At 50.5% G+C, this 21,779-nt stretch overlaps 2 protein-coding genes across 20 annotated transcripts in view; one reads left to right on the forward strand and one right to left on the reverse strand.

The window, feature by feature from the left end:
• Positions 1-9,749, forward strand: part of RPS25 (ribosomal protein S25) — a 303,551-nt gene extending 293,802 nt beyond the window's left edge. The window contains exon 5 of the mRNA XM_060179966.1: positions 9,737-9,749. The gene's annotated coding sequence lies outside the window, so the exon portion shown is untranslated. The remainder of the gene's footprint in view (positions 1-9,736) is intronic.
• PHLDB1 (pleckstrin homology like domain family B member 1) overlaps positions 1-21,779 on the reverse strand; it is a 55,924-nt gene that overhangs the window by 17,407 nt on the left and 16,738 nt on the right. For 5 of the 19 annotated variants that reach the window (XM_060179951.1, XM_060179945.1, XM_060179952.1 and 2 more), the window contains 8 exons: positions 18,983-19,108; positions 15,402-16,750; positions 11,755-12,024; positions 10,972-11,112; positions 10,737-10,874; positions 7,334-7,489; positions 5,223-5,333; positions 4,995-5,084 (listed from right to left, as the gene is read on the reverse strand). In XM_060179951.1, the coding sequence (XP_060035934.1) occupies positions 4,995-5,084; positions 5,223-5,333; positions 7,334-7,489; positions 10,737-10,874; positions 10,972-11,112; positions 11,755-12,024; positions 15,402-16,750; positions 18,983-19,108 (2,381 nt within the window). Of the gene's footprint in view, positions 1-365; positions 540-918; positions 1,024-4,270; positions 4,415-4,994; positions 5,085-5,222; positions 5,334-7,333; positions 7,490-7,850; positions 7,980-10,736; positions 10,887-10,971; positions 11,113-11,754; positions 12,025-15,401; positions 16,751-18,982; positions 19,109-21,779 lie in introns of all 19 variants that reach the window. The other 14 variants (XM_060179948.1, XM_060179947.1, XM_060179943.1 and 11 more) reach the window with 9 other exon arrangements.

Raw genomic sequence — 21,779 nt, forward strand, 5'->3', positions numbered from 1 at the left:
AAAATAAAGTAAAGGAAGGAAGGGAGGGAGGGGAAGGAGAATGGAAGGAAAGAAAGGAGGGAGGGAAGGAAGAAGGGAGAAAGAAGGGAGGGTAAAAGAATGCATAAAGAGAAGGAAGAGAACAAACAGTGAGCAGAATTGCAGTGAATGTGCTAAGAGCAAAGAGAAATAGTCAGGACACATCCCAGAAAACAGACACGTGCTATGCCAACCACTACACCAGCCAGCCAGGCAGAGCCCCCAGGCACACTCACTCCCCTCAGGTGGGCCTAGAACCGAGAAGCCATGGGGCTGAGGCAAAACACACAGAAACAGAGTCACCCCCATAGTGTGCGGGAGGTGGCAGGAACACACAGACCACCAACCTTGGGTGAAGGCGTGACAGAAGCGAAGGAGGAGGAAGAGGGCAGCACGGTAGGAAGGCGGGTGGTGGGAACCAGGTCCCGAGAGGTAGAGGCCCAGACAGGCAGGCCTGGTGCAGGGGCTGCGGGTGCAGGCGAGGAGCCCCACATGGCCTTTAGCTGCTCAAGCGTCACGTACTTGGGGAAGGCCAGAACGCAGGAGGGAATACAAGAGGTTAATGGAACTAGAACTCAAGAAGTGGCCCTGCTCTTGGCAAGGGAAGGGAAGGAAGTAGCACAGAACCACTGAGGCTGGCTGACAAAGCCCAGGAAAATCCAGGGTCTCTCAGCATGATGCCCTCTTGTGAAAGCAGGAAGCCTGGCCTAGTGAGACCTTGGGAGCTAGAGAATGCTCCTGAGGCCCAGGAGAAGAGTGGGAGCCATGCCCTGCCACGTTTATGCCAGTGACCTTTCTCCCTCATTGTTGAAGATAGATCTTGCTGTCCCCACCATCACCCAGGCCGGGGGGGGGGGGCAGTCCTTGGGCACAGGTTGGGGCTCACTTGGTGGCTGGTACCTCACTGTCAGGAAAGGGCTGGGTGAGTGCGCTGGGGGAGGTGGCAGAAGCGTAAGGATCCAAGCGGGAGCACAGCTGGATGGCCTCAGCCAGGCTCAAATATTCCTAGGACACCCAGTGGATAGAGAGGTGTGGGCAGAACAGAGGTTAACAGGGTTCAATAAAGTACCAACACCCACACTTCATGCCAATAGGCCAACACTTCACTCAGTACAAACCCAAAGCAGGGATGGGGGGGGGGCTACAGAGATGTGACTACAGACAAACTGCTGGGAGTGGGGCAGTGAGGGAAGAGTCAGGAATGGACAGGCAAAACTGACTGTCTGGACTGACTGAGAGGCCTCCTCTTCTGAGGCTGCTCTACTCTCCAGTCCCTGCTCCAGACGCACCCTGATGATGCCCTGGGCTTGAAGCAGGCAAAGAAGGCTGGAGAGGACCTTCAAGAGTCCACCAAGGGCCAGGAACCAGAGAAGCCTCCATCTTTGCACTATGTGCATCCCCACTGGGGCACACACATGCAGCCACTACCAGTCACAACATTCTCCACCTGATCTGCTGGGGCTGGAACTGGAAGAGGGCTGGGTAGAGACAATAATAGAGCCTGAGCAAGATGGGCTCTGAAAAAGAGACCTTAGCAGAAAGAAGCTGGAAAAACAACAACAACAAACACCTGGTATGTGGCCTGGGAGGTTTACAGCACTAGAGGGCTGGACTCATAGCTGTAAAGTCGGGACACTCAATACCTTCAACACCTATCACTGAATACACCAGAATGGGGAGTCGAGCAGTAGCACAGCGGGTTAAGCGCATGTGGCGCAAAGCACAAGGACCGGCGTAAGGATCCTGGTTCCAGCCCCCAGCTCCCCACCTGCAGGGGGGTCACTTTGCAGGCGGTGAAGCAGGTCTGCAGGTGTCTGTCTTTCTCTCCCCCTCTCTGTCTTCCCCTCCTCTCTCCATTTCTCTCTGTCCTATCCAACAACGATGACAACAATAATAACTACAACAATAAGGGCAACAAAAGGGAATAAATAAATATTTACAAAAAATAATTAAAAAAAAGAATATGCCAGAGTGATACTTTCTCTCATCCTCTTTCTCTCCCTCCTCACCTCATCTCTTTTTCTTGCATTAATAAACAAACCTAGAAAAGAAAGAAAGAAGAAAGAAAGGAAGAAAGAAAGAGAGAAAGAAAGAGAAAAAGAAAGAAAGGAAGGAAGGAAGGAAGGAAGGAAGGAAGGAAGGAAGGAAGGAAGGAAGAAACTCTGGTAGAGCCCTCAGGAGATCTTACCCATAGGGCCCTCACCATAAAATGTGGGAAGCCCAGTCAACAATTTGTTCTGCTTTATATCATAACTCTTTTTCAGCCACCATGTTCCAGATGCTATCATGATGATAACCTGACTTCACTGGGCAGACGACCCAACTAATGTGGCCTGGAACCCCACCTCCCCAAATTCCTACCCCACTAGGGAAAGAGACAGGCTGGGAGTATGGATCGAGCTGTCAACACCCATGTTCAGTGGGGGAGCAATTGCAGAAGCCAGACCTTCTTTCCACCTTCTGTACTCCATAATGATCCTGGGTCCATACTTCCAGAGGGATAAAGAATGGGAAAGCTATCAAGGGAGGGATTGAATACAGAGTTCTGGTGGTGGGAACTGTGTGGAGTTGTGCCCCTCTTATCCTATAGTCTTGTCAATAGTTCCATTTTATAAATAATTTTTTTTAAATGTGGGGGGGTCGGGCGGTAGTGCAACGGGTTAAGTGCACATGGCGCAAAGCGCAAGGACTGGCTCAAGTATCCCAGTTCGAGCCCCCGGATCCCCACCTGCAGAAGAAACACTTCACAGGCAGTGAAGCAGGTCTGCAGGTGTCTGTCTTTCTCTCCCCCTCTCTGTCTTCCCTTCCTCTCTCCATTTCTCTCTGTCCTATCCAACAACAACGACATCAATAACAATAATAATAACCACAGCAATGATAAAAAAACAAGGGCAACAAAAGGGAAAAAAAAAAACATGTGTGAAGCCCAAGGTTTGAGACTCTACAACATATCGAGCACCATAGCACCAGAAAAAGCTCCATAAATGGCAAAATGGTGCTGTGGTATCTCTCCTCTCTCTGTTTGAAATAAAATAAACTTAAAAAACCAGTCCAGGAAGACCCAAGAGGTGGTGCAGTGGATGAAGTATTAGACTCTCAAGCATGAGGCCCCAAGTTCAGCTGGTATCGCATGTGCCAGAGTGATGCTCTGATTCTCTCTTTCTCAATCTCCTTCTCTCTCATAAATAAATCTTTTTTTTTTAATCATCCCAGGAATGGTAAAATCATGAGCCCCCCCCCCATGTGGTGCAAATAAATAAATAATGCCCCACTAGAAAAAAATGAAACACTGACTGAAAAAATTAAGTTAAAACACTTTTATTGGGTTAGCAAAATAGCTCACTTAGTTAGCTCCTTTGCCATATGCAGGACCCAGGTTCAAAGCCAGCCCTCACCATACTGAAGGAAGCTTCAGTGCTGTTTCTCTTTCACTCACTCTCTGTGCTTTTCTGTCTCTATCTAAAAATTTAAAAATAAATAAATCAATGAAAATTTGACCCAATGCCTAAGAACTAGCAGGTGGGAAGATGTTAGCACACTAGAGGTTGAGAGGACAGGGACTGTCACATCCTTAGACATATCCTTATGAATCTGGATTTGAGTCTGGGTGGTGGCATACCTGGTTAAGGGCACACATTATAGTGCACAAGGACCCAGGTTCAAATCCCTGGTCCCCACCTGCAAGGGGGAAGCTTCACAAGTAGTGAAACAGTACTGCAGGTATATGTCTCTCTCTCTTCTTCTTCTCTATCTTCCCCTTCTCTCTCAATTTCTAGCTCTATACAAAATAAATAAATATTAAATTAAAAAATAGGTTTATCTAGGTCTTGGGGGCAAGACAGGCATCTGAAATGCAAGCTGAATCAAGACACAGCATCTTAAGCCTGTTCATCCAGGGGAGCCCATCCCACACTAGTTCTAAGACCAACCATCACAGAAAAGGAAAATGAGAGGCTATAGCTCAGGGGTAGAGCATTTTGACTACAGAAAAGAAAAATGAGCTGAAGGGTTCAGTAGGTAGGGAGATTTGATGAACAACATGCAGAATACATGCAAATCAATATGGAAATCAATGTCCTGATTTTGCATGGGTTGCCCACGCATTCCGTGAAACAGCAGGGTGGCACACTCACTCAGGCCCTTGCAAACTCTGGCTGAAAATGATTGCCACATGCCCTGCAACTAGACCCTACAAGCAGGCAGACAGGCAGTGGCACACAGGGCAGGCAGGCAGGCAAGCAGCTGTGATTACCTCTTGAGCTTTGGGGTAGAGCTCAGTGGAAGCAGGTGAGGTTAAGGGGATAGAGGAGGCCTCAGCCTGAGAAGACCCCAGGAGTGGGGCCAGAGTCACAGTCCCCAGCCCCACCTCTGAGGACTCAGAGATGAGCAGTTCAGCCTACAGAGAGGGTAAGTGGTGAGGGGCCTGTCCATTCTCTCCTTCCCAGGCTTCAATAATACAGTGAGGCAGGGGGGAAGAGGAAGAATTAAGGAAATCGGGTCTTTCCTACTGGAACTCACACACAGGCATGCAGCTTCACTAAAATGGTAAAGAACAGTTTAAGGAAGGGGACCAAAAGCTACTTTTGAGCCAAGAGCCCAGCTCTGGGAGACAGAAGCCCAGGGAGTCCCAGGATTAGGGCACCTAGATCCCTATATTCCCCCTCAAGAGAAGATTCCAAGCCTTATCCCTTACCAAATATCTGAGCTTCCCACCCCACCACTGCCTCCTGATGCCCCCAGATATATGTAGTCATCCCAAAATGGTAAACTCAGTGGGATCCCGACACCCAGAATTATAACTGAACAGAACAGTTGGTGATTACCGAGGATGAAACATCAAACCTCCAAGCCATCCCTATTCAAGTCTCCCCAGTCCAGAATGTCTGCATATCAGCTGCAGCCACTGGGGTGAAGGTGCCATATGTTGTTAAGGGGACCCCCTCAAGCCTGAAACTGGAGCTGCCCCACTTCATTACCTCCTTGAGTGTTGGTGGGGTCTTCGGGAAAGGCCTGCCCCCTGTGATCGAGTGGTATCTTCTTTCCAACATTGTCAGCTTCTCCTTCTCCTGCAAAGTTAGACAGGAGTGGGAAGTGCCAGCAAGGTAGGAGATGCAGAAAAGGGGAGTCCCACAGAGCTGACAATCTCCATCCCAAACCATCAGTACTCACTTCCCACTTCCCCCGGCTCAACCCTAGTGGAATACCTTTTGCAGCAGCTGCAGAGAAGCATTCTTGTCTCTGGCCAGACGCTCAGAATCTTGCACAGCTTGGGCCCGTATCTGCCCAGCCTGATTGTCCAGGACAGCCAGGCGCTCCTGGAAGGAGATTGAGGGTGGTAGCGCGGCAAGTTAAGTGCACGTGGCGCAAAGCGCAAGGACCAGCCTAAGGATCCCGGTTTGAGTCCCCAGCTCCCCACCTGCAGGGGAGTCGCTTCACAGGCGGTGAAGCAAGTCTGCAGGTGTCTGTCTTTCTCTCCCCCTCTCTGTCTTCCCCTCCTCTCTCCATTTCTCTCTGTCCTATCCAACAATGACATCAATAACAATGATAATAATAGCCACAACAATGGTAAAACAACCAGGGTAACAAAAGGGAAAAGATGGCCTCCAAGAGCAGTGGATTTGTGGTGCAGGCACCGAGCCCCAGCAATAACCCAGGAGGCAAAAAAAAAAAAATCCTGGTTCGAGCCCCCAGCTCTCCACCTGTAGGGGAGTCACTTGATAGGCGGTGAAGCAGGTCTGTAGCTGTCTGTCTTTCTCTCCCCCTCTCTGTCTTCCCCTCCTCTCTCCATTTCTCTCTGTCCTATCCAACAACAATGACATCAATAATAACTACAACAATAAAACAACAAGGGCAACAAAAAGGAATAAATAAATAAATAAATTGGGGGGGTAGGGCAGAAGAGATAGTATAATGGTTACGCAAACAAACTCTTATGTCTCAGGTTCAATTCCTCATACTGCCAAAAGCTCTGAGCAGTGCTCTGGGTGGGGGGTGGGGGTGGGGGAGATTAAAAAAAAAAAAAAAACGGCTGGGGGAAGAGATAAGAGTGCTTGTCTGATGAGACCCGCACTGAACAGTAGAAAATAACCCAAGAAAGCCTCCTGCAGCACTCCTGGATTCTAGAGAAATGCCAATTTTCTTCCTTCCTTCTCTCAGCCTCATTTTCAGAAGTGGAGGCATTTGTAAAGCAGACCAATTCAGTAAAGAGTAAAGTAACTGGGCTCAGAAGGAGACCAAGTAGTGTCCTACTTAACACCAAACTGAGTATAACCACCAAGCTCCCAACTCACCACTTTGTGACAACCTGTTACCTGACTCACTTCCCAGACCCTCACTCCAATCGAGCACGCTGTGCACACACACAGAAAAGTCTGTACACTGACATCCAAGTCACAGCCAGGCATGACAGTGGCCTGGGCACCCTCCCCATCCTTGTTCCTGCCAACTTCCTAATTCTTGCTTAACACAAGCCTCTCAACTCTACTCCCTAATCCTCCACATATACACATACCCACACCCCATCACCCTCTTGGTTTGACTGAGCTCAGAATCAGACAATCACAGCCTCTGGAGCTCTAGAGCTGGTCAAAATAGAATATTCAAGCCCCTTCTTTCACTGCTCAGCCATGTTGTGGTTAGTAAATGATGGGGGACTGGTGATGCCCTTTCTAGGGCTCCTGTCTAGTGGTAATATCCAGCACTGTGGGTATCCCAGTACTCCCATCACACAGAGAGCTCTACAAAGGCAGGAACAGCCTCTGCTCCAGCCTCCTCCTCCTCTAGCTCCATCTTCACTGACCTTCCCAGCTAGTGCCCACCACCAGTTTAAGTACAATTCCCTTTTCACTGGAAGGTAGAAGGGTCCCTGAGCTTAATAACAATAGTTGTTTGGGCTAAAAAGATATCTCACTGGGTGGGGTGTTTGCCTTGTTATTATACACATGACCTGGATTCCAACACCAGCACCATGAGGGAGGTATTATGGTAACAGAGGAAGTTTTTGGTGCTGTGGTGTCTCTTCCTCTATCTTGATGAAAAGTGATCAGAGCAGAGCAATCACACATGCATGAGACCTCAGTCCCACCCACCCCCACCAGAAAGCTACTGCTTGCTGAGTTCTTACTAGGACCATACCCTACGTCATCTTGCTTAATTTTCAAAACAGCTTGTTGTTCTCATTTCACAGTTGAGGAAATTGAGGCTCAGAAAGGTGAAGCTAACTTTCATGAAGTCATTAATTGTGATTAAAGCCCAGGTCGCTGGCCTCCAACCTGCACCCAGCACTGAGTGGCCCAGGGGGTGGGGTGGGGCACACCTTCCTCTTGGAGATGCTTCGGAGCAGCTCCGCTTTGCTCCGGAGCAGTCCCTGACCCGCCAGCTCTCGCTCCTCTTCCAGGCGGCTCTCCCGCTCCAATTGCTGGAACTCCAAGTCCTCAAAGAGCTTTGTCTCAGTCTCCAGGGCCTCAGCCTCCTTGAATGACAGTGACAAGGAGAGCTGAGTTGTGCTCCAATACCACTCTGAGCCTGGTAGACCAGGCCACAGAGATTTGAGCTCTAGGGGCTGGACCCTGGGAAATGGGGGAAGGGATCTGCCCCCACCCAACCGCCTTTCCTCTGTATGACTTTGCTCCTTTCAGCAGCATCACTGCCTGGAGTAGCAGAAAGGAGAAAACTGAGTCCCCCGATCCTTCCCTGGCCCCTCCAAGCCACAGCACAGACCCTGGTATCCAGAAAGTGCAGAAGGGCACAGGTGGTCCCGTCCCACCGTTTTCCTCTCTTCCTTCTAGGCGGGTGGCCCTCGGGCCGGGAGAGGGGGGGCTGATGAAACTGACCCTTCTCAGCTGCTCCTGTAACTGTTCCCGTACTGACTCGGGGCAGTTATCGAGCTGTGTCTGGAGCTCGGCGTAGAGCGCCTGGCGGGCCTCCAGGTGCCTCCGTCCTGCGGCCAGCTCCGCCCTCTCCTGGTTGGTGGGAGGGGAGGGACAGGGCGGAGCACAGGGGGAGAAACAGAACACACACTCCTCAACTCTGGCCCAGCGGGCAGCCACAGGGATGGGGCAGGGGCAGCGAGCCAGGAGAAAGAGAGAGGAATGGGGAACAAAGGTGGGGGTGGGAGAAAAGAGAAAACATAGGAGGAATAAAAGAGAGTAACTAGGAAGGAGGTGGTGGAGTAGAAGGGAAGAGGTAGAAAGTAGCCTGGAGCTAAAGTGTCAGACAGGACTCAGGTGCTGGGGATGGTGGCACACAGGCAGAGGTATGGGTCCAAAGTAGAAATTTTGGTCTCTTGTACTACAAATGTTTTAAAGTAGATTCTTAAAAAAGGCCCTCTGTTTTCTCTCCAAACCAGTCAAGGCCAAAATCGGTTCCACCTCAGGAACAGAAGCCTCTAGCTCCTGTTTCAGTCCCCCACCCCCTCGACCAAAGACCAAAATTTAACCTTGTGGGGAAAGGACAATTTTTTTTCTTTGGAGGGTGAGATCCAAGGATTGAGAGCTGAGGGTGTTAAAACTACAGCAGTGCAGCAGAGGGGAGCCTTCCCTCCCCAGCCCACACCCCTTGGTCTCCCTCCCACCTTCCCAGGGTGCGGGTGGGGGGGGCTGGCACCAAAGGCTGAACTTCAGCAGGATGAGGGCTGCAATTAGTTCAGCCATTGTCATGGTAACAGGAGCCTCAGGAGTAGGTACAGAGAGGAGGTGGAAGGCTCTCTCTGGGGCACAGTGACACCTCTGAGGGCGGGAAAGGGTTGAGGGAGGAGTTGGTGAGTCACCCCTTCGAAGGACAGGCAGAGGAGAAACTGGATTACTGATTTCACAGCCAGAATGGGGCTGTGGGTTGGGGGAAGGACACTGAACAAACCTTCCCACCACCACCACCAGTACCACCACCTCAAACTCCGGGAAAATTCTAAGCCTACCGGCAAATCCAGGTCAGTGAAACATAGTGAGGTAGGCAGTCTGGGAAATGCCACAGTGGGCCAGAGGGCTGAACTCTTGTGCATGATGTCATGAGTTCAATCCCCAGCATTGCTGATTCCCCTCTCTCATTATTAAATACATCTTTTAAAGAAATATATATTGAGGCAGGTTCTTTCTGAAATGACTCCTGGGACTAAATTCCCATGTTAAGGCCAGGAAGACAGCATAGGGGTTATGCAGATTTTCATGCCTAAGTCTATGAAGTCCCAGGTTCAATCCCTGGTACCACCATAGGTCAGAGCTGAAGAGTCCTCTGATGAAAATTAAAAAATAAATGATAAAATTGCTATGTAGCCATCACTTTTTCCTCTAAAATGAAGGCCTGACAAGGTCAATTTCTGGGATCCAAGCACTTCCCCATCCTTGGACCCAGTCTTTACAATTTTCTGCACAGGGGCAGGTTCAGGGGCAAGAAAGCTTAGGGGCAAGAGTTGGGTAGGGAAAAGTCTACCCATTTCCACCACCAACTGGAGTTAATGAACTTAGGGAAACTAGGCACACAGCCCTGTTGAAGCTCTCCACAAGTCATGCCACCACAACCGGTTCCTCCTTACCCCAAGCCAGAGGGAAAATCTCGCTGTTGTACAGGGAGCTACTGATGGTCTGTGGAGGTGCCCCTTGGATTTTTCTAAATGAGAGTAATTCCTCAGGTCGAGAAGATCTTCAGCCAAGCATTTCTCTCAGCCTTGTGCCCCTCTTGCCAACACTCTACTGAGCAGTTGGGCTGTGCCCCCTGCCTGTTCCTTTTATCAAAACCTTGGGGTCCCACACCAAGAAAGGAATGAGGCAACATTAGAAGGGAGAGGCCAAGTGCACAGAGTTAGGTGCCCATGGAGTTAGTCAGCAGACTCAGCTCTGCCTGGGTGACACTGGCAGTTAAGGGCATGCAGAGAACCCAGGCAGTGATGGGGGGGCGTTAGTGCAGGCCTGGTTTGTAAGCAGGAAGTTAATTTGGCACAGAATCTGGGAGTGTGGTTTTGGGAGCCAGAGCCAAAGCTCAAAAAAAAAAGTTCAGGGAGGGAGTCAAAGAATTTTTAAGAGCTTCAAAATTGAGGGGCAAGAAGCAGACACAATAAAAAAAAAAAATCCAGAGGACAATTATTCTTGGAAAAATACTGTCAAGTCCAGAAATAGATGACCCCTCCACTTCAGAGCTTTGGACACGGTGTTGGGCATCTTGGGCGTGGCTGACACGACCCTTGTGGGATGAAGCAGTCCCTGTAGGCTGGCAGGAAATCTGAAAGGGGCAGGGGCAGGAGCTGAGACCATCTGGGATGGGAAGCTACAAATCCTGAACATTTATGGGAAGCAGAAAGGCCATGTCCCAAAGACCACATTCTGAGAACCCAAGGCATGCTGGAGGAAGACACTCTCCAGATGGAGGACTCCAAACTTTAAGCACTCCCCAGAACCAGTCCCTTGAGCTCTGCTCACTGCCCAAGAAGAGGCTCTGGCATGTTCTAGAAGGTCAGGAAGGGCCAAGAACAGCAGACACCCAGGCACCCAAAGGTAGCTCAGAGACCTTAGGCAGGGGAGCCCCAAACACCAGCCCAGCCCCTGGCAATGACCTCCAAGATGGCATCCCCTACAGAGGACAGTGTTCCCTGCCCCTGGGGCATGGGGCACAGAGACCACCTGGTCTGCAGAATGGATGACAAGGTGAGGAGTGATGGGTCCAGAGGAAGCGTTTCTTTTCAGCAATTCCACTAGTAGTCACACTGGGCCAGGCCAGGTGTGAATTACCTTGTCCCTCTCCTTCTGGATGCCCGTCTCCAAGGTCACCAGCTTTTCCTGCAGCTGGTCCAGTGCCTTCTGCTCTTTCTGCAGCAGCATTCGCTCTGCATCCCTCTCCCCCTGTAGCAGGGCCCGCTCCATTTCAGCCTGGGGGCAACATCAACATCAGGCAAGGCAGCTGGGCTCAGGGCCCTCCCTGTGAGCCATTAATCTGCCAAAGGAAGAGTCTGGCCAGGGCTCTCACCTCTCGAGCTGATTCCTGCAACTGCTGTTCCAGTTCCTTCACTCGGACCTTGAGCTGCTCCACTCTCCCCAGCGCCTGAACTCTCTCTTCTTCCAAAGCCAGTGCCTCTCCCTGGAGCTTGATGCTCGGTGCATCTTCATGCTGGAAAGGAAGGAAAGCATCAGTTGGGGAAGCCCAGAGCGTTCCAGGATGAAACTAAGAGAATGGAGTCCTACTCCTCAAAGTATTGGGAATGGGCAGCTGGACTGAGACTGAGAGAGAAGGCAAATTGTTCCCTGCCTCCAAGGGGAGCAATTCAAACTTGGCTAAAGAAACAGATTTACTACTGAGCAGCTGGGGAAGTAACTCAACTGGTAGAGCATTGGTTTCCCATGCCTAAGGTTCCCCTAAGGTTCAATCTTCAATACCACATGTACTAGACTGGTGCTCTGACTTGTCTCTCTCCTCTCTGCCTCATCTGAAACTCTCTTATGAAAGAAATTAAAAAAAAAAAAAAAAAGAATTTACTGCTGAGTGCCAGACCTGGGTGGGGCCCCAAGGCAAGGCAGGTCAGAAAGCATATTCATCACTTGAGAAGCTCCTCAACAACACCCTCTCTTCCTTGTCTACTCTTTTCTACATATATCTACAGCACTTCTCTCATCCTCCATTTCTTCCCAGAGTTGATCCTGCAGTAACTTCCCCCTCACTGGTCTTACATTTATCATACCTGCCTCCTAGGCCTCGGAGAAAGTTCAGTCCCAGCCTCTTCACCCAGCACCATACCCACCCCCTACATCCCACCTCCTGCTGGGTGCTCTCAGTGCTACTGCATTCTTCCTTGAGGTTTTCCTCATCAGAGCGTTCCAAACTCTCCCACAGGCGTTGGGTGGCACTTCCAGAGTCCTCGTTCCGCCCTGTGGCCCCCGAAAGGCTTCGGGAGGGCCTCCGGCCTGCCAGCGCCAGTGCTGCAGTGGCTTCTCCGATGCTGGGTAGTTCCCCAGCCTCGGGTCCACCGTCCGCCCGACTATACTCAGCACAAAGGTTCAGGATGGTCTCTAGGCGCTGGCGTTCCTGGAGAAAGGGGACAGAGTGGGATGTGAAGGGGAGACTTGGAGGTCCTGCTCTGGCTTGAGCCAGGTGCAGAGTCTCTATCCGGATAGAGAACTCAGGAGCTCTGGGCTCAAAGTCAACCTCATGATCTAAGGAGGCAGGTAGAAGGGTGCCTCCGAAAGTGAGCAGGTTGCTGTGCTACCTGCCCACATCATTCACCCTCCCATCTTCCTATTTCCCTTCTCATTCTTTCCCAGAATGGATTTCCTGGTGGACACACAGGGACACACCCAAGCTCAGAGGAACAGACTCAGCTAAGCACACTAAAGACAAGGAGACAGACACACTTTCAAGTGCTCTTGCTGACGTGGTGAACACAGACACAAGAGCACAAAGATATCCAACACACCATACTGGACACACAGAAACCCCATCACCACCGCCACCACCACACAGGGTATACCTGAGGTCTGCATTAACAGACAGGTATAAACATACACACACACACACACACACACACACACACACACATACACACACACATATATACATATACATACACACACACCAGTCCTGACATGCAAAAATGCACACTACTGTGCATTCACCAAGATAAACATAGTCTAGCACATAGACAAGTGGGTACCAGCACAGACAGGGTTGGAAAACAGGCCAACAGGGACCAGACAGAGGTTCATACAAAGACATGCTAAGTGCACATACACCTGGTCAAACAGACTTGGAACACAGTCCTAACCCCCTACTGAAGGCCCAGGTCACTCTCTGGCAGCCTTCTGCTCCTCCAGCTGGATGGGCTGCTGCTAGCACCTGAATACCCTGGCCTCTGTGTGAATGCTCCAAGGGGGACCTTTCCACTTAATCAGTCCACCCCTTCCCAATCACAGCCCATCCAGGTGCCTCTCAGACACCCAGAGTGAAAGAGAGATGGCACAACACTGCTTCTACTTTATATCCTCCTCTCCCATTCAAAACACCCCAGCCTTGAAGCCTCCTCCAGGTTCCCATGGCTCTTCAAGGTCCCGCAACATCAAGAGATTTTCATACCATCTAGCTTGGCCTTGATCCCCCAGTCACTTACCCTGCTTTCCTCCTGCAGGTCTAGCTCCAGTGTAAAAGTAAAACCAGGAACAGAGAACCTCAACACCCAGGAGGCGGGGCCAGTACTCTGGCCCCAGCCCCAGGACCCAGATAAGCTACCTGAGAGGGGCAAGGCTAGAAGTCTTAGAGATTTAAAGAGGCAGGTAGGGCAGGTCAGGGCTGGTAGGGAGGTGTGTACTTGTACTTGGGCCTGGAGGCAGAATGGAGTAGAGGGAGACTGAGCCCACCTCCATGCCTGTGCCATGCTCAATGCCCGTTCCAAGATGAGATCCCTGTATGTGACAAAGAGTCTCAACTAGGTCAAGGGGAAAAAACAGTGAAAAGAAGCTATTGCAACAGAAAAAGTGTGTGTGGGGGGCTCACCTTTCCCTCACCTGACACAAAGTCCTATACACATATCTTACCCAAACTGTCCCAATCTCTTTTTTGTCTAAAAAAAAGATTGTCTGAAGGGCATCCAGACAAACCTGGACAGTGCTGGTTCTCCTCAAACCAGTCCCGTGCTCACAAAGCAAGAAGCAGACTCCGTTCTCCTGCACAAGTGCCCAGGTGTGTTCACACCAGCCAAAGCCCCTTGAGCTCCCTGTGCTATCTGAGGAATCCCAGCCCCCACCCAGCTCAGATACCATCTCCAGAACAGCTTTCCAGAGCCACACCTAGCCCCTGAATACACCCTTGAATAAATGCATGCTAGCACACACACAGCTACAACCACACAGGTCAGCCCTGGTCAAGACAGGTGCTCCCATACTATTCTCTTCCTTTTCTCTGCCATACAATTCCCAGGTGATCCTGTCAGAGCCAGCATGAGCATGACAAAGAAAAGTAAGAAAGAGGGAGTTGAGCGGTAGCACAGTGGGTTGAGCGTAAGTGGAGCAGGACCCGCATAAGGATCCCGGTTCCGGATCCCCACCTGCAAGGGAATTCACCTGCGGTGAAGCAGGTCTGCAGGTGTCTGTCTTTCTCTCCCCCTCTCTGTCTTCCTCTCTTTTCTCCATTTCTCTCTGTCCTATCCAACAATGATGACAATAATAACTACAACAATAAAATAAGGGCAACAAAAGGGAATAAATAATTTTTTGAAAAGTAAGAAAGAAGGGCCAGAGACTTTTCTAAAGAACAAGCCTCAAACACAGCTGGAAAGACAAGAGATGAGGGTTCTATTAATAATTAATAATTCTAGTGGTCCAGGAAGTGGTGCAGTGGCTAAGGCACTAGACTCTCAAGCATGAGGTCCCGAGTTCAATCCCTGGCAGCACATGTACCAGAGTGATGGCTGGTTCTTTCTCTCCTATCTTTCTCATAAATAAATAAATAAATTCTTTTTTTTTTTTCCTCCAGGGTTATTGCTGGGCTCAGTGCCTGCACCATGAATCCACCGCTCCTAGAGACCATTTTTTCCCCCTTTTGTTGCCCTTGTTGTTGTAGCCTCGTTGGGGCTATTATTATTGCCATTGTTGATGTTGTTCGTTGTTGGATAGGACAGAGAGAAATGGAGAGAGATGGGGAAGACAGAGAGGGGGAGAGAAAGATAGACAGCTGCAGACCTGCTTCACCACCTGTGAAGCGACTTCCTTGCAGGTGGGGAGCCGGGGGCTTGAACCGGGATCCTTAACGCCGGTCCTTGCGCTTTGCGCCACAAGCGCTTAACCCACTGCACCACCACCGGACTCCCATAAATAAATTCTTTTTAAAAAAATAATAATTCTAAGTCTGCCAGAACTGGCTGTGTGAGCCCCTTGCCTTCCCTGGGCCTCACCCCTCTCATCAGGCTCTCTCTCCATTAATAAATAAATAATATCTTAAGCTTTTTTTTCCCATGGAGAAGGAAAGAAGGGGCCTGAATGGTGGCACATCCATTTGAGTACACACATTGTCATGCTCAAGAACCTAGATTCAAGCTCCCAGTCTTCACCTGCAGGCAAAAGCTTCACAAGCAGTGAAGCAATGCTGCAGGTGTCTCTTTCTCCCTCTCAATTTCTCTCTCCCATATCAAATTAAAATAAGTATTTTTTAAAAGACAGAGAGAAATGAAAGAAAGCCTTAGACACTTCAAAGAAATTTTTTCAGGACACAAGAACTTTGAGACACTAGTGACTAGGTATATTCTGGAAGAAGGAATGCTGGCTGGTTCATGCCCATGGTCTCCACCTGTGGGGGTGGAGGAGGGGCAAAACTTCATGAGCAGTAAAGCTCCTCCCACTCTGCCAGCTGGTCTGCCCACACTCTGGCAGCGACTCCACCATGCACCTTATCAGCCTTCTCTGTCTCCCACTCACCAGCCTCTCCATTTCCTGCTCCCGAAGCCTCTCCTGGCGCTGCCGCCGGTGGTACTCCAGAAGATCGTCCTCATTGTCACTGATCTCTGTGATGCTATTTTTCCTCTCTCGAGTGACAGGCACCCTCAAGTCCCCACTCGAGAGCTTCCTCTGGGCACGGGGGCTCTGACGGGGTGAAGGCCCAGTCAGAGAGCCCAGGCTGTAGGCGGGGCTCAACCTACCACTGAAACTACTTTTACGGGGTGCTAAAGACTCCCCAAGTGTTGGTGAAGGGCTCCGTGTCCTACGGCCCCGGGCCCCCAGTGTCAGGGAGAAGTCCTCTGGTGAAGTCCCATGAGCTGCCCAGCGCCGGGGTCTGGGACTTTCTGCCACTTCCCTGGTTAGCTTGGGATCTGGAGTGGTCCGGGATGGCATGGGAGACAGAGCCCGTCGGGACAGAGATGGGCTCAAGGGAGGGAGTTCTCGCATGCTGTCCAAACCCCGTCGGCCTAGGCGTGGGCTCTCAGGAGGCTGCAGGGTTCGAGTGACTGACCCATCTGAAAATGTTCGGCCCACCAGCTGGCGTGAAGGGCTGGTTGTCAACCCTCGATCGCTGCCTGACAGTTCATGGAAAGGGCTGGGAGGACGGTCCTGGAGTGTGCCGATCTTGTTTCGGGGAGCGGGGACCGGAGGTTGTAATTTAGGGCTCCCAGGAATGCTAGTGGGTTGAGTGTGGGCACTGGAAGCAGGATATTCACTCAGGCTGATAGCTACCACAGGCAACTGCCCACCCAACCGGGGGCTTTCAGTGGCTCTACGGGCCTCTGCCAACACAGTGGCTGCAGGACTGTCTGTCAGCAGACCACGGAGGCCAGGGCTGGAAGGTCTCTCAAGACACCCCTTCTTGCCCAACAGAGGGCTCTCAGAGGAGCGGGCACCACTTGGTCGGGACTGTGGGGGCTGCAGAGCCAAATGGTAGCTGGAGGAACGGGCAGGCACCAGCGGGGGCATGGAAGGTGCTGGCTCCTGTCCGCTTGGCGAGTGGCTGGCACAGCTTCCACTGCTGGCTGGTGAGGAGAGTGGAGAGAAAGCTGGAGAGGTGTTCTCATAGCTGGAGCCCACAGACATGGCACCTGGGCTGGTTGGGGGAGATAGCAGGTAGCGTCCACCATTGGCCATTGGAGACAGGGGGGAAGTCGCAGCAGGTTTTTTGGCAGCAGCTCCAGACTCCTCTAGCACCAGTGAGTCCATGATTTCCTGCAGGTCCTTTTCAATGGAGCTCACAAGGGAACTGTGGCTGGCACAGGCTGAGGGTCCCCGGGTTGCAGGCTGTGGGGTATGGTTCCCATTCACCAGGCTTTCTGACTCTGCTGAGGGGAAATGTAAAGAAGCCTCAGGTTGTGGCCTCTGACTTGGTAGGTGGGCTGCACAGGAGTGAGGGCACTCTCCCACCACTCCTAGCAGGCAGGGGATGCAAAGGTTCTGGAGAAGTCAGATCAGGGTTCTGTGTCAGCTGTGTCACTGACCTGTGGTACAACCTTACCCAAGTCAGTTGTCTTCAGTTTCCCCTTCTGTGAAGGGAGAGGAGGAATAGGCTTCTTCTGGTTCTCACATATTATGACTTAGGTGAGAGCTGACAACAATGCTGACACTGCAAGGTTTAGTATCAGCAATTCATCCAAGATTAGGCTCTTGGTTTCCCCAACCCACTATACTTAACCTTCAGGAAGGGGCAGGTGAACATTCTCCAAAGGGGCTATGGGCATACTGAGGAATTGGTCGTAACTTTTAGGTAGTTCTTGTCTAATAGGACATTAAGGCATCCCAACACAGCAGCTAAGACCCAGGAGAAAACACAAATAGAGCCTCCAGGTCTGGGGCAAGAGGTATGTGCTGTACCACTCAGTCCAATCAAATGCAAGGAACAATCTCACACTGAAGCCTGGTTTCTGGAAGCCAGGGTGACCAGCAGTTACATGCCTCTAATGAGCTCATTACAGCAAGCCAGCAGTCAACCAGCCAGAACTGCCTGGAACCACTGCCCCAAACAGCAAAGGAAATGACATGACATGATATGGTTACAGTTGGGTCAGGGTAAAGAACCCAAGTTTCTAAGCCCCCAAGAGCTAGAAAAAAACTGGAGGGAAGAAGGGAAGGGAAAGCCTTTACAATAATGAGTTTGGGGACAGGGAGTTAGCTCACAGGGTAAAGTGAGGACTCTGCCATGTATGAAGTTCTGAATCTAAGTCCTGACACCACATGAGAACATGTCTTTCCTTCTTTCTTTTCTTCTTTCCTTTTTTTTTTTTAGCAGAGTACTGCTCAGCTCTGGCTTATGATGGTGTGGGGGACTGAACCCAAGACTTTGGAGCCTCAGGAATGAGGGCTTGTTTGTATAACCATTATGCTATCTACCCCTGTGTGTCTTTCCCTTGCTCTTACCTTTCTCCCCCATGTCTGTCTGACTCTGTTTGAAATTAAAAAGAACGGAGGGGGGAAAATCAGTCCAGGAGCAGTAGAATCACACAAAGGCAAGGTCCCAGCACCACAAAAAGTTTGGGTCCTCGGGCCAGTTAGTGATACACTGTGTTAAGTGCACAGTTACATGCCAAGGACCCAGGTTCATGCCCATGGTCTCCACCTGTGGGGGTGGAGGAGGGGCAGAACTACTTCATGAGCAGTAAAGCACTGAAGCATCAGTAAAGATGTTTCTCTGTCTCCTGCTCTATCCACCTTCTCTCTCCATCTCTCTGTTGCTATAAAATAAATTAAACAATTAGTTTAAACAAAAGTTGGGTCCCAAATTATGGAGACTGTGTGGCACCACAGTCAAAGGAGTCTCTGGATGCTAGTAATTCCAGCAACCATCATCCTTCCTTGGTTTCCCAGAATATCCATATAAGCCACCAACACAGCCACCTTGCCTTGTGCCTGACATCTATGTCCTATCTCAGTGCCTTGATGACATCTGTCAACTCATGGTCTTCTAAATCCAAAGCAGTCTAGGGTGACAGGTCCACTGGCAGTGTCCTAGTTTGCACTGGATCCCCTAAGCAGCTGGGCTATGGGGGCTGCACTGTTTCCCTAAAACAATCACCTACTCTCTTCTGGGGAATCAAGAATTCACACACAAGCTACAGCTGCTCTACTGAGTCATCAGTTGGCAAGGAGGGCATGCCCTGGGGGTGGGACAGTACTCAACAACATGGTTGCCAGTAGGTGGGACACGCCAGAGTTTACAGGGGTTCAACCTAATGTTTCCTTCTACTTCCTCAGGCTACACTCAAGGTGGTGGTGGTATAGGGGGTCAGGGTTCCAGACAGTGAAGTAGCATCTTACAGGGCAGTGGGACACAGGTTGGCAGAACCCTTCATCTTTCAGGCACATGCTTCCCCTGTTGCAGCCAAGTAGCATTTCTTGGCTCTCTCCCAGTGGCCAGACTGCCTGGCATTCTCCAACAGTGGCCCAAGGAAGGTGGCAGCAAGCCCAAATCATGGGCATTGTCCTGCACTGACACTGTAAATTTGGCTCAAGGGGGCAAAGAAGAGAACAGTCCAAGGCATACCCCCAAATGCAAACCTCTTCCCCTATGGGATACCTACCAGGGCCAGGACTGAAGGGGGGCCCGGGGGCCCGGCCCCCTGCTGGGATCATGCTCTTCATCCACTTGGCTTCAGCTGGGTGGTTAAAGCGTAGGAAGGTGGACTGGCCCAGGCACAACATACAACCTGCAAAGAAGATAATAGCCTGAACTGGCAGACAGGGCAGAAGCAACCCTCATTTCACAACACCAACATGCTCGCCCCACACTCAAACAGCCATGCCCACTGTACTCACACTGGCCATCCTAATTACCCCTGACCAAGCCTGTGCCCAACACAGGTTCATCCAGGGCTCCACAGCACAGGACAGAGGAGATAGATCACTGGCTTGAGACACTCAAAATTCAAGTCCTAGGCCTAATTCAAGTCCTAGCCCAAGTCCTCTTCTTAGCAGCTGTGAGATCTTGGAGTGAACTCATTTTACCTCTAAGTCTAGTTAGCTTATTAGAAAAATGAGGACATCGCTTCTCAGCCTTTTGGCTAAGATCAAGTGTAGAAAAATGAGGACAAGGGTGGAGGAGACAGCAAATGGTTATGCAAAGAGACTCTCATGCCTGAGGCTCCAAAGTCCCAGGTTCGATCCCCTACACCACCATAAACCAGAGCTGAGCAGTGCTCTGGTGTTTCTGTCTGTCTATCTCACTCTCTCTGCATCTCTTACAAAAATTAAATAAATAGGGGGTCAGGAGATAGTGCTGCAAGTTAAGCACACATGGCGCAAAGTGCAAGGACTAGCATAAAAATCCCAGTTCAAGCCCCTGGCTCCCCACCTTCAGGGGAGTCGTTCCATAGGCGGTGAAGCAGGTTTGCAGGTGTCTATCTTTCTCTCCCCATCTCTGTCTCCCCTCCTTTCTCGATTTCTCTCTGTCCTATCCAACAACAACAGCATCAATGACAACAATAATAACAACAACAAGGGTAACAACAAGGGCAACAAAATGGGAAAAATGGCCTCCAGAAGCAGTGGATTCATAGTGTAGGCAGTGAGCCCCAGCAATAACCCTGGAGGCTAAATAAATAAGAAAAATGAGGACATCCCTGACCTCACAGAGTTAAGAAGACAGCACATGGGAGTTGGGCGGTAGCGCAGCGGATTAAGCGCACGTGGCGCAAAACACAAGGACCGGCATAACGATCCCAGTTCGAGCCCCCAGCTCTCCACCTGCAGGGGAGCGGCTTCACAAGCGGTGAAGCAAGTCTGCAGGTGTCTCTCTTTATCTCCCCCTGTCTTCCCCTCCTCTCTCCATGTCTCTTTGTCCTATCAAATGACATCAGTAACAACAATAATAACTACAACAATGAAACAAGAGCAACAAAAGGGAATAAATAAATAAATACTAAAAATAAAAAGAAGACAGTATACATGGGAAGCTAAGAGATAGCTTATTTGGTAGAATGTATGCCTTGAGGCCCTGGGTTTGAGTCCCAGTGCCACAAGGGAGTACCATGGAGGGCACCAGGGGAGCCCAGTAGATGGTGAAACAGTGTCTCTTCTCCCTCTGTCTCCCCTTTTCCTTTCTCTCTAGGAAACAATGAAAAATAATAATATTTTAAAAAAAAAAACTTGTGCTAGAGAGGCCACTAAGTGGGAAGTATCATGCAGGCACAAGGTTCTGCGTTTGTCTCCTGGTGTTGCATGAAAACAAACACTGTATATACAAGTGCCTCAACAGAGAAGGTTCTCCAAACAGCAGACACCTATGGACCCCAACCCCAACCTCTACCTATGTTCCATGTGTTGGCCCCATTGAATAAAAGGGGGCAGTTTGAGAGGCAACTTTCAGGATCCCAAGTTCTGAGACAGTGATAAGCCCATGAACTAGATGCCCCTGCAGCACCCAGTATTTGATTACTGGCTCTGATCCCTGATCTCCATGTAGCCTTAGCAGAGTAGCCATCCTCTCTGACAGTAGGGATGTGACCACCACTCACTCTCTCTTCTTTCTCTTTCTCTCTCTCTCTTTCGCCTCCAGGGTTATCACTGCACTAAGAATCTACTGCTCCTGGCGGCCGTTTTTTCATTTTTATTGGATAGGAGAGAGAGAAATTGAGAGGGAAGAGGGAGATAGAGAGGGAAAAAGACAAAGAGACACCTGCAAGCCTGCTTCATCACTTGTTAAGGTGACCCCCTTCCCTGCAGGTGGGGAGCTGGGGTTCAAACTGGGATCCTCGCACTTCATACTATGTGTGCTTTCTCTCTAACAAAGTATACTTTGGCCTAACATCTTCCTGATCCTTGGACTCCCCTAAAATCCGGCCAAGCCTAGGCCACTGGGCCCAGCCTCCATCAAATACATTCCCAGGCAGCAGACACAAGCCTGGTCCTGCCCAGGAAGTGTGAGTGCATAGAGGGAGGAGGGCACATGAGAGCCAGAAAACATAGCCAGGGGCACCAGGAGTGTGTACAGCAGCAGGTGTGCCCACAGGCACCTAAGCCTGGTTGGCAGAACTCCTACTCGTAACCATACCAGGTGTTAGAGGTGCTCCTATATGAGATGCTGTGTTGGAGGAGGCCAGACTGCTGATGCTCTCTACCCTCCATCTTTCCAATTTGTCTACACCCCTGGCCCCTGGCCCTAGTCTCCTGTCTACCCAATCTGGTGCCACTTGGCATTCCAAGCTTCATGCCAATCTGAGTTACCACTGGCAAAGAAGTCTACGTTCCTGGACGCTGAGACAATTCAGCTCTGACAGGTCACAAGAGCAAAGGTGCATCCCAGGTCACATGGGTACCTTGGCAAGTCCCCCACTGAGAAGCTCAGGGTCTGTTGTTGGGACCCTGGGAATTGGCATTGGA

The sequence above is a fragment of the Erinaceus europaeus genome, chromosome 20 (assembly GCF_950295315.1).
Source record: "Erinaceus europaeus chromosome 20, mEriEur2.1, whole genome shotgun sequence".
Taxonomy (NCBI): Eukaryota; Metazoa; Chordata; class Mammalia; order Eulipotyphla; family Erinaceidae; genus Erinaceus; species Erinaceus europaeus.